The 12017-nt window shown below is 44.0% G+C and overlaps 2 protein-coding genes across 2 annotated transcripts in view; both read left to right on the top strand.

The window, feature by feature from the left end:
- The first annotated feature begins 2055 nt into the window (after positions 1-2055).
- TMED9 (transmembrane p24 trafficking protein 9) lies at positions 2056-6418 on the top strand. The gene is made up of 5 exons (XM_015412529.1): positions 2056-2251; positions 2544-2644; positions 4962-5087; positions 5220-5366; positions 5865-6418. Exons 1-5 carry the CDS (start codon positions 2101-2103, stop codon positions 6012-6014), a joined length of 675 nt encoding a protein of 224 aa, XP_015268015.1. The 5' UTR covers positions 2056-2100; the 3' UTR covers positions 6015-6418.
- Positions 6419-10159: 3741 nt separating this feature from the next.
- The window catches only part of B4GALT7 (xylosylprotein beta 1,4-galactosyltransferase, polypeptide 7), a 17791-nt gene continuing 15933 nt past the window's right edge, over positions 10160-12017 (top strand). Inside the window, 2 exon segments of the mRNA XM_015412531.1 lie at positions 10160-10235; positions 11717-12016. Of these exon segments, the coding sequence (XP_015268017.1) occupies positions 10189-10235; positions 11717-12016 (347 nt within the window). The 5' untranslated portion in view covers positions 10160-10188.

Raw genomic sequence — 12017 nt, 5'->3', positions numbered from 1 at the left:
TTTGGGGGATGAAAGGAAGGGAGAGAGGAGTCAAGTGTGGTGGCTTTTTGTGGCACCTTTGATGTAACATAGTTCAAGGGCTTAAGCCCTTGCTAGATTTCACCACAATGCAAACTTGTGTTCATGGGTGGGATTCAATCAGAAAGTGCCTCAATTCATTGCTGTTGTATTCTACTGCACTTTATCTCACTTAACAACAACAAAGTTACTGTTCTTCACATTCCTGGGAAACAGAGATAGTAGCTTTGCCCCTAAATTCCCACTTGAGTAGAATGACCCTCAAACTGTTGCATAATATAAAACAGACCTGTAGTGGTATAGAGTAGCCCTATTAGGTCTAATGGCATCAGCTTTTATCAGAAAGGTTGAAAAAAAGCATGCAATGGTGTGGCCTACTGTAGGACTTGAAAGCCATATTGACTTTCAAGCAAGTATACAAAATGTGAGAGTGAAGACAGTGCATTTGCCAGAGTGATTTGGGGCAACTGGGCATCTCATGAGAACTGAATTCTTACAGAGAAATAGAGGAAAATTAATAGGGACAGAAAATTAGGCTGGGGTGTTCCTCTGGTCCTGTCAATTCATCCTGGAAGATGTCTTCCACATGGGTTATCTGCAGGGTTCCTGTTTGCCTGCTTATGGTGGGAGACTTCCAGACAATTATAGCTCATACCCACCAATGCTCAGCTGATCAGTGGGCAGAAATGGTCCAAAAGGAGGGATTGTCCTGAAGAAAATTAAAAAGAAAAACTAGGCCTTGTCTAATTACAGGAAGTTCTGACCATAGAGTTTCTGATAGTTCTGAAAGCTACCCAGCAGTGGCAAGAGCAGCTAGAGATAACCTTTATCATTTCCAATATAGTATTTTGGAATTGCCAGGAACTCTATGGTGAGAACTTCCTATAGGTAGACAAGGCATAATTTTTCATTTTAATTTTTCTCCCTGGATGCTTCCCCCACAACACAATCCTTCTGCTGGTTGCCTGATAACCCAAGTTATCTGCACAGAGTTCAGTGCTTTTGGGAAACTATTTTTCCTGCTTCCACACAGTATTGTGGTGTGTTCATACATCTCCATGGGTTTCCCTGGCTTTTCCCCAGCCTTTCTCAAACCTGCTTAGCTTCAAAGTTTTGGGAGAGATTGCAGTAAAGCCTGGATGGCTGCTGAGCGGGGAAATTTGGATTCTTGGGTTCACATGGCAGCCATTTTCTTCCTGGCCATGCCACTAGAGGATCTTTTAATTATCTTTAAAATCTACACTAGACTATCGTATCAATATACCATTGAATAATAGGTGTAGCAGGTTCTCTGAATTCTCAGCTTTCATTTTTAAAAAGCTAAGTCTCTATACCCTCCTTCCCTTGTGGAGATATTCACAAGGGAAGGTGCTAGAAACTTTTTTAAAACAACCCAAAACTGGGAATTCAGAGAATCTGCTATACCTATTATTACAATGGTTTATCAATATAATATTCTAGCATTGATTTTAAAAACAAAACACAAACGCCCTGGCTGTCCAGGGAATGGGGGTGGCCACTTCTGGGGAACTGGGTCAGGGAAACCTGTCGTGTGGAAGCCCCGGTATTGCTGCTGCAGCCAAAGCCGCACTAGAAACAGGGAAACTAGAATCCAGTCCCCGTGTAAAAGACACTGATGTCTCTCTCCGTTACCGATAATCCACTTGTAGCCGAGGGGTTTTCATTTTCTATTTTCTGCACTTTGACATTAAGGGTTTTAAAAATAAGAGAAACACTGACACGGGCGGAATCATAACAAGTTCTCATGCTAGACAGTACCGTATCCAGTGGGTAAGAGAGCTTGATGGAGCGCCTAGCTGAAAGCAAGTCTCATTCGCCGTGGAAGCGGCACACAGAGTTGGCGTGGCAAACACACACTCGCTGTCGGTCTTCACGCCCTCGCCCCTAAACCTATCACGCAAAGCCGCCTCTATTTGAGCCGTCCAATTTCCTCTGGCGCCATCATTTCCGTTCAGATGGCTGCTGGGATTTGTAGTTTCGCTGGACGACAGCCTTCTCTCATAGCAATTACGTGGCTTGAGGGCTGAAGTGTAGGAGGGGTTGGTAGGAAGGCGCAGTGTGATGGCGGCTGTCGGGTGCTGGCCGCGGGTGCTCTTGCAGGTCTTGGTGGTGTTCAGGATCGCGTCTCCCGGATGGGGTCTCTATTTCCACTTGGGCGAGACGGAACGCAAGTGCTTCATCGAGGAGATCCCGGACGAGACCATGGTCATCGGTGCGCAGGGAGACAGGAGAAGAGGGTCCAAGAAGAATGGGGTTGATGGGGGGGGGAGAGAGAGGTTGCCCTCGAAGGGACTACTATGTGGGATGTCTGGTTGGAGACCTCGGATAACGTTTGGGTGGTAAAGCCTTAAGGGGCTGCATAATAGGAAGCGTGCACTGAAGCGCTGGTTAAGATGGGGGAGAGGGAGGTATGTATCCAGAAGCTCTGTGTGGTGAGGGTCCCGCGTAGAAATCCGTGGTGGTAGTTCTTACCTATTCTCTGATTCTGCTCCCTTCTGCATCAGGGAACTATCGAACGCAGCTGTTTGATAAGCAAAGGGAGGAGTACCTGCCTGCAACTCCGGGTCTGGGCATGTTTGTGGAAGTGAAAGATCCTGATGAAAAGGTATGCAGTTTGTCCTGGAGCAGTTTCCATTCTGAGGGCTATTGTGTGTTTAAAGAGGAGAATTAAAGAACAGAATGTTTCAAGGGTCTTCTTCTCTGCAATAAAGTAAAAGTCTTTGTTTTGATTACTTTTTACAGGGGTATTGTCCAGTTTCTGAGGGAAGAGGTAGAGCTAAATATGCAGGAGTCTGTTCACTGTGTGTGGAAACAATATATTTGAGTAACTCTATAGATGCTTGTGGAGCTGGTTGTCCAGACAACTAAAGATATTCAGAGACTTCCTTTCTATTACAATCAGTACTTTGTACTAGAAATCTTTGCATTCTTCAGCTTGTGATTTGTTGCACCACAATGAGCTGCCAGTTATGACTGTGGATACACAGCTGGTTGTTTTTGAGGCCATCCCCCTTGTCCCCAAAGAAGCACAGATTTTGAGGTAATACTTTAATGATACGTGGTAAACTGAAAAGACTATCACCCTGCCACAGCTGTATCTATTATAGAATTTAGTGATGGGCCTGAAATATGTGTCTTTGGATACTTTCTGTCAGTTATGTAGTCTTTAAGAGCTCTAGAGCACTGGTCTTCAGCCTTTCCGGAGTCAGGACCCGCCTTTAACCCCCAGATGGCAGCATGGGTCCTACTGACCTGTCAGTTGACAAGAAGAGTGGGGTAGAGTTACAACCTTCCATGTCAAGGCCAGGGCTTTCCACCAGAGTGAACATAAGAAGAGTACTTTTCAGTGAAGTCTGTCACTACTTCCATGACTTCCCCTTCTATTTGCCAAGGAGTGATGGGGCCGGATGCCATGATCTTAGTTTTTTTGATGTTGAGCTTCAAGCCCACTTTTGCGCTCTCCTCTTTTACTCTGAGCAAGAGGCTCTTTAGATCCTTTTCACTTTCAGCCATTAGAGTGGTATCATCTGCATATCTGAGGTTGTTGATCTTTTCCCCAGCAATCTTAATTCCCGCTTGTGATTCATCCAGGCCAGCATTTCGCATGATGTACTCTGCATATATATTAAATAAGCAAGGTGACAGTATACATCCTTGTCGTACTCCTTTTCAGTTAAATCAGTGGTCCATCTAGTCTGGCATCCTGTTTTACACAGTGGCCAGCCAATTACTCTGGAAGGCCACTAGTGCAGAACCTAAGGCCTTCCCCTGATGTTGCCCTCCCTAGCACTGGTATTCAGTGTTTTGCTGCCTCTGAATATGGAGCTTCCCTTTAGTCACCATGGCTAGTAGCCCATGAATGCACCTATGCTCCCTGAATCTGTCTAATCTTTGAAAGCCATGGCTCAGAGGTTAAGACACTGAGCTGCAGACTGGAAGGTCTGTAGTTGGGCAGTTCGAGACCCTAGTGCCGTGTGACAGAGTGAGCTCCCGTCTCTGGCCCCAGCTCCTGCCAACCTAGCAGTTTGAAAGCAAGAAATTGCAAGTAGATAAATAGGAACTGCTTCGGTGGGAAGATAGCAGCATTCCGTGTACCTCAGCGCTTTGTCATGCCAGCCGCAAGACCATGGAAACATCTTCAGATAGCACTGGCTCTTTGGCTTGGAAACGGAGATGAGCACCCCCCCCTAGAGTCAGATTCAAAGGCCACTGGGGTAGAGGCTTTATAGTGCCTGAAAGGCATGGCACAGTGCTGTTGCATGAGACTGACTGTAATGTTTAACTAACCCTAACATGGGCTGTAAGTTTGGACTTATTTATCTGGGTATTTGTATCTCACTTTTCTCCATTCAGTGAGGACTCAAAGCAGGTTACAACAACCCTCCATCAAATAGAACAAGTCTGCTTGTTATCTACAGGGAGGAGAAGAAGCATAGCAGATGATAAAAGCTTTGCCTACTGTAGAAACCATTTCTCCCCAAGTGCTTCCTTCCAGGAGGGAGCTTCTCTTTAAGCTTCCAAGGGCTGGAGGCCTAACATGGGCTGTAAGTTTGGACTTCTTTATCTGGGTATTTGTATCTCACTTTTCTCCATTCAGTGAGGACTCAAAGCAGGTTACAACAACCCTCCATCAAATAGAACAAGTCTGCTTGTCATCTACAGGGAGAAGAAGAAGCATAGCAGATTATAAAAGCTTTGCCTTAAGTAGAAACCAATTCTCCCCAAGTGCTTCCTTTGAGGAGGGGGCTCCTCTTTAAGCTTCCAAGGGCTGGAGAGGATGAGCAGAGCAGCTGGTAATAGCTCTGCCCTTGATGTAAAATGTGAAGAGAATGAATGGGAGATTAAATGAAAGGCTTGCAGATTCCCAAGATTTCATATCTGTGTAAATTAGCATGAAAACATTATATTCACTCTGTTTGCAGGTGGTGCTGTCCCGACAATATGGCTCAGAGGGCCGATTCACCTTCACTTCACACACACCTGGAGACCATCAGATCTGCCTGCATTCCAATTCCACCAAGTTTTCCCTCTTTGCAGGAGGCATGCTGGTAAGAGGCTATGTGTGATAGTGTGGGTGGAGTGTGCTCAGTTTTACTTGCCAAACAGCTCATGGGGCATCTTGCCCTGACGAGTACGTGCATACCAAAAATTGTTTGCTGTTCTCCCTTATCTCATTACAGAGGGTTCACCTTGACATCCAGGTTGGTGAGCATGCCAATGACTATGCTGAAATTGCAGCCAAAGACAAGCTAAGTGAGCTGCAGTTGCGTGTGCGCCAGCTTCTGGAACAGATAGAGCAGATCCAGAAAGAGCAAAACTACCAGCGGGTAAGAGGCCTTGAGCAGGCTACCGACAGTATTCTTTGTGCTGTAATGTAAAGCTAGAAAGGGAAGTGGTCAATACACATGTCTTTGTGTGATTCTGCTTGTTCAGGAAATGTATTCATTATGATTGTAGCACTAGTTCTTGAGTGCAGGCAGTACTGTGCCTTCCTGGTTAAGATGTGTTCCTGACTTAGGTCATGGTGGGAAAGTAGCCCACTTGTTGCTATTATTACTATCATTATACCCCCCCTTCCTCCAATGAGCTCAAAGCATCATCTGTGGTCTCACTTCTCCTTCTGCTTTTACAGCAACCCTGGGAGGTAAAATGAGCTGAGAGAGAATGACTGCTTCAAGGTCACCCAATGAGTTGCATGTCTGAGGGATCTGAAATTAGGTGTCCTCTTTCCATGTCCAACACCTGTCCAATACAATATGCTGCCTTTTGATCATGAGTGGGAAGGGGAGAATCCTGAATTACTGTTTTTTTTCCCCTTTGTTCAGTGGCGAGAGGAGCGCTTCCGGCTAACCAGTGAGAGCACAAACCAACGGGTTCTCTGGTGGTCCATTGTCCAGACCCTCATCCTTGTAGCCATTGGAGTCTGGCAGATGAGACATCTCAAAAGTTTCTTTGAGGCCAAGAAGCTGGTGTAAAAGTGTGGTGATGGCAGCAAAAGGCACGCATCCTACCCAGGAGCAGTTCCCAGCGCTTCAGGTGTTTGCACTGGTCCTTCTTCTCTCCTCAGTCATCCTTCCCTCAAGACTATTGTTGACCAGGATCTGTGTCATCTACCTCTCTCTGCCTCTCTCCCTCCCCCTCCTCCCATATCCCAGCCTCCTGTGGTTCCAGCGCAGTGTTGGCCCCTATAAGGCGTTGTATTCTCTCCAGACAGTTGAGGACTGCTTGCTTCTGAGGCACCTCGAACTTTATAATACCATGTGAGGAATTCATGGGAAGGACCCTATGGGCAGCATTTCTCCTACTTATCCACGTTAGGGTCTGACCTGGATGGCCCAGGCTAGCCTGATCTCGTCAAATCTCGGAAGCTAAGCAGGATTGGCCCTGGTTAGTAGTTGGGTGGGATACCACTGAGGAAGTCCGGGTTTGTTACGGAGGGTCAGGCAGTGGCAAACTATCGCTGTTCATCTCTTGCCTTGAAAACCCTATGGGGTCATCATGTCAGTTGCAATGTGCCAGCACTTTCCTCTACCACCACCACCACCCAAGTTAGACTCCTCTGTGTAGGACACTTGGGATGCTCTCTTTAGCCAGCACTTCAAAATGTCAAAGCCAAGAAAATGATGCTAGTTTTGAGTCCTCCTGCACTTATACTGACTCAGACTTCTTGCCACCACCAGCATGTTGCTCCAAGAGAAAGTGCTGAATGAGGAGATCTGGAGTTTCTGCTCACAGTCTTCTATCCTGTGTATTCATAATGTGAACAGAATACGAACTGATTTTGTGATTACCTGCTATCCTAAGGAGCAATTTGGGGATTATTTGTAAAATACTTTGTGTGTGTGTTGGGGATGGAGGGAGAGAGGGGAATGTGATAATCACTGGGATATTCATGAGGAGTAGCTAAGAATTAAAATTTACTTGATTTTCCTTATGTCTTCCTCCCATTGCTTGTTAGAATTAAATGAGCTTTTTCATGTAAAAGTGCAGCTACTATTCTTCTGGCAGATTGGGTACTTCATTTCTTCACTAATATAAGCTTACTAAGTAGTTGTAAGCTTTGTTTTACAAACTGCTACTTTTACAGCAGGAACACTTGATACGCCTATTTCCTGTTTCTCCAACAACTCAGTCCTAGTCATGTGTACTCTTGGAAGTAATGTCTGTTGCATTCAATGGGATTCACCTTCCTAGTTGGAGAAAAGAGCAAGAGTCTAGTAGCACCTTAAAAACTAACAAAATATGTGGCAGGGTATGAGCTTTTGTGAGTCACTGCTGATTTCTTCATTCTCACGAAAGCTCATAATATTTATAAATAAATAAATAAAAACACCCTGCCACATATTTTGTTAGTCTTTAAGGTGCTGCTAGACTCTTGCTCTTTTCTATTGCTACAGATAGACTAACGGCTACCCATCTTGATCTTCCTAGTTAGTTTGCTTTAAATTGCAGTTAAAGTCTCCTTGGGATTTGTTTCTTTAAATTAATTTCTAAGCATTCATCAAACTGGTACTGTATAGATTACATTCAAAGATTATTCCAAGTATTCTAATTCATTACTGTTCCCCAAGTTTTGTGTCTGTAGTGGGGAAAAGGAAGAGAGCAAAAGTACTCTATTTAAAAGACTAAAGTGGAGGATTTGTATGTGATTTTCACTGTTTTAAGCATTAGTTCTAAAGTAGTGATCAGACTGAGAGCTTGCCTGACCTGTTGTTTGTCAGGTTGTGTGACACTGACACACTCACAAGGACAGGACAAGGAACAGATATGGTAAAGCACTTTCCAGTTATCTTTGTCATACAGACCTTAATTTTTTTCATTTTCATTTCTTGAGACTAATGGTAGTAGGTGAGAGGATAATATATTGTCTGCTCAGCATTAGTTTCACAGTCTATAAATAAATTGGTTCCATTTGTAAGCAGGTAACTGCTTTCTTCCCTTGGATGAATGCAAGAAAGAAAGTTGTTTTGATGCCCAAGTCTAGACTCTTGTAACATTAAAGGCAGGGATTATTTGCAAGGAACAAATGCTGTCACTTGTGTAGTTCAAATTATACCAGGCTTATGTACTTGAGATCCAGAAGAATCATTCATTCATTATGATACCTGTATTGCATTGTAAAAGGGGGAACATTGAGCAAATACATAAAAAATTACAAGTTAAAATATCCCAAGATTACAATATATTGCTTCGTATAAACACGGCAGCATATAACAATTTTCCCACTTAATCAGTTATATTGTCACCAGTGTTGTTAAGTAGAAACAACAGTTTATACACATCAGGAAAATCCGTAATACTAGATAAGATTGAAGATAAAATACTTTGTCTGATTGTTATAATAATCCAGAAGAATCAGTTTTGAACTGCACTCACTGGGGAGTACAACATGTTGAAAGCTATGAGTGTAATTCAGGTAGTGAAACTTGCCAAGTTTTCAGTATCTGATAGGAGTATGCAGGGCGGAGGGGGGGAACAACACTATTTTTTGAGTTTGGATATATTGAACCCGAAAAATATTGGTATTTCCTGATATTCCCAAATCCCAATATTGGTATGGTATTCAGTGAATATTTGGGATTGCTGAATTTTTTCAGCTCCATTATACCCTGTGGGAACCATTATAGCCAATGGTCCCCATAGGCTATAATGGAGAATCGATCTGGGGGGGGGTATCTGGGGCTTGGGGAGGCTGTTTTTTGAAGCATAGTTGCTGATGCCTTTCCTCAAAAAACCCTCCAAGTTTAAAAAAAGATTGGGCCAGGTGGTTCAATTCTATGGGCCCCCGAAGAAGGTGCCCTCATCCTCTATTGTTTCCAATGGAGGGGGAAAGGTATTTAAAGGGACTGAGAGCCCTTTAAATGCCCTTTAACTGTGGCTATCCAGTGGTGCAGAAAAATCACAAATATTTTCGGGATTTTTCAGGTCGGCCATTTTCAGATAGCTGAATAAGTAGCCCGCTCGCTGACCAACTGAAAAAAATATCTGGAAAATACTGATAAGGTATTTCCCATGTATTTTTAACGTCTTGATTTATGCTGAATGCACACCGCTAGTATCTGAGTATTATTTTGAGCATATTAAAATGGGCTTGTTTGTATGACTGTCTTGCTTTCAGATATACCTTGAAATACAGTTTGGTGGACTTGGGGGAAGGGTTGTTTCTTGCTTGAGGAATTAGGATTTCTTCGTTAGGTGAATGCTCATTATCATATGAAAATGAAGTGCATTGGGAAGGGCAATGCCTGGAGTTCATGTATGTGTGTGTGTTTTAAAGCTTTTACAGTAACTAAGCATTTGGGATAACTTGGATCTGTGTCACAAACGACACCATCCAGACTTCTAGTATTCTGGCTGTGTACCACAAGGACTGTGAAATTACCTTGATTTTGCTCCTAGGACTCAAACCAAGGGGTCTGGCATTCTTATATGACCAAGCACAGGTGAAATGTGTGAAAATGCTGGACTACAAACTCTGGGAGTCTGGCAACTAAACGGTTATTGTCAGACAAAGGGCCAGTTCCAAAGGATGGTGGCATGCTTATTTTATTTTGAGGCCATTTTAGCCTGGTTGTTACTGTAACAAAGAATGAAAAAATATTAAAGATCTTTCCTTCAAAAATTGAGTAGTGGCTTTATTACATTGCAAGTTATTTTCAGCTTTATAACACAGCAGCGTGAAAAGGTATCTGCACTGAAATTTTGGTAATTGGCAAATGGAAGTGAATTTAAACAAAAATCTATCTGCAACTTTAAGTTTCCATTCAAGTCTAATTTATATCCCTCGTTACCACTGTCCTAGAGTTCCTTAGAAGGGCTTCTCTGATCACCTATCTCTGTTACAATTCCAGCCTGGCCATGTGCAAGTCTGCTTCAGAGAAGTAGCCATATCAATCTGTTGTAGTGAGAATAAGCAGGCTGGTAGCACTTAAAAACAAATTTACTACAACATAAACGGCCGTGGATACAGTCCGCCCTTTCAGACGCTTATGTCTGTAAGAGAGGAACTAGCATACCCGCCTAGGAACGAGAATGAGACGGAACAGCCAGTGAGGGAAGCGTTTCTAGAGGAACACAGTAATCGCCGAGCTTGGTGTCCAAGCCAGCGTGTCCCTGCCGGGCGGGGAGACCCGGTGGGGAGGCAGCAGGATGTTCCCCTCAAGACGCAAAGCTATGTATCGACGAGCGGGCAGCGGGTAAATATATGGACGGGGAGGGGATTAGACAAAAGGAAAACTACGGGAGATCGAGAAAGTAGGGTGGGAAGTAGTCTGGTGATCCTGTTGTAGAGAGAAGTGCTAACGGTTCCGTTTCTATCACGGCTCGACATAGTTTGTTTTAAATCCCGATGTTAGACTCTGAGATCTTTCTGTTTCTCCCCCCGCTCCTACGTCCCGTCGCACATTAGAGTGACAAACCAAGAGAACCAATGATAGGGGTGCCATGGCGATGAAAACAGGCGTGGGTCACCAGGATCAAGTTTATCGCCTTCTTTAACTGTGTCGCCAGTGCATCCTTTCGCTTTTTTCCTGCATAGGTAAATTACTGCCATTCATTCTTACAGGAGGAATTAAAACATTGCATGAGAGTAGGAGAAGGAAAGGCCAGTGTTGGAGGGGTGTCACGAGGAAAAGAGAAAGCTTGGGGAACATTTCCGTGGAGAGGGGTGGGAACAGAAAACTGGAGTGGAAAAGTAGCTAGAACCTCTCTTCTCCCCCAGCCTCCTCATTAGCATTTAAATTTAACTGGCTTTGGGCTAAAGAAATAGTAATATAGTGTTATCTCCGAGTCTTTCCCTGTCTTCTGAATTAAATAACAGAAGGGTGGGAATGGGGAGATGTTACAAGGGAAAACCAGTTTGAAACAGTTAAAGAGAAATTGGTCAATTCAGAGTGGGTGAGGGCCAGTCCTAACTGCTGAGAATGGCCAGAATGGGACTGACCTAACTAATCAAGGAAGGTGAACTGTGAAACATGATACATAGAACTAATTAGCTAATTAGTAAAGAGTGAGTCATACTGAGCAGTTTGTACCTACAATGAGTGAGGAAACTCGTGTTCAGGCTTGGGGGAAAGAGAGGATGTTGAGTCTTGATGACTCCCAGTTCAGTATTTTCACACTAGAATTCTTTTCTGAGTAACCCTAGCCACTTGCCACATGTGGAGGGAGAGTTTTCAGATTAGGGGATGTAATTTAGAGGCAGGCATGAGTCCCTACATCCTGTACTGCATATACCTGGCATAAGGATCCCATTTCTGTTGAACATGAACGGAAAGAAGTGGTTAAGAGTGTAAACTGTGGAGTTCCTAGTTCAAACCTCACTTCAGGCTTGAACTCATTTTGTAAATTAGCTGAGCCGCTGCCTGATATCCACAGTAAGGGAATGACAATGAACTACAGTGAGGTTTTGTCAGGGTTACAATAATGATATGTGAAGCACTTTAGAATCTATATAAAAGTTTATTGATATTTTTCCACATCCGTTCAGTTCAGGCTACTTGTTTGCATATTACAATAATAGTCTTGGTGAAGTTCTTGATGCCAAAGAGTGGCATCTGGATGGGTAGGCTGTACTACTTCTGAGGAATTCTATAGCAGCTTGTCTCCTTTCGTGCTGTTTCAGAGAAGTTCATCCAGTCTCACTCTGCTGTGTTACCTTGTTCTGATTTTGTTTCAGGTCCTGCCGGCTGCTGGGCATCCTGCCTTGGAAATGCTCCCTCTTTCAACTCTTCTTTATTGTGCTTTTGCTGGGTTTTCTCTCCCTGTTGTGGCTCCAGCTCAGTTGCTCGGGAGACGTGGCCAGAAATCGAGGCGTTCAGGCCACAGTACCTGGGAAACCCTGCATGCTTGAGCCTCTACCTCAGCTTCCTGATGACCCTTCATGGGGACCCCACCGGCTGGCCGTGTTAGTGCCCTTCCGTGAGCGCTTTGAAGAGCTACTCACCTTTGTACCACACATGCATCGCTTCCTCAGCAGG

Source organism: Gekko japonicus, unplaced genomic scaffold (assembly GCF_001447785.1).
Source record: "Gekko japonicus isolate JY-2015 unplaced genomic scaffold, Gekko_japonicus_V1.1 scaffold100, whole genome shotgun sequence".
NCBI classification, from domain to species: domain Eukaryota; kingdom Metazoa; phylum Chordata; class Lepidosauria; order Squamata; family Gekkonidae; genus Gekko; species Gekko japonicus.
This window is presented reverse-complemented; position numbering and strand designations above follow the sequence as displayed.

Bases quoted from the DNA above. Each gene is read 5' to 3' on its own strand.
- TMED9 (XM_015412529.1), top strand. From the start codon at position 2,101: ATGGCGGCTGTCGGGTGCTGGCCGCGGGTGCTCTTGCAGGTCTTGGTG. The intron at 2,252-2,543 runs GTGCGCAGGGAG...CTTCTGCATCAG, and splicing joins GGACGAGACCATGGTCATCG to GGAACTATCGAACGCAGCTG. The intron at 2,645-4,961 runs GTATGCAGTTTG...CTCTGTTTGCAG, and splicing joins TGAAAGATCCTGATGAAAAG to GTGGTGCTGTCCCGACAATA.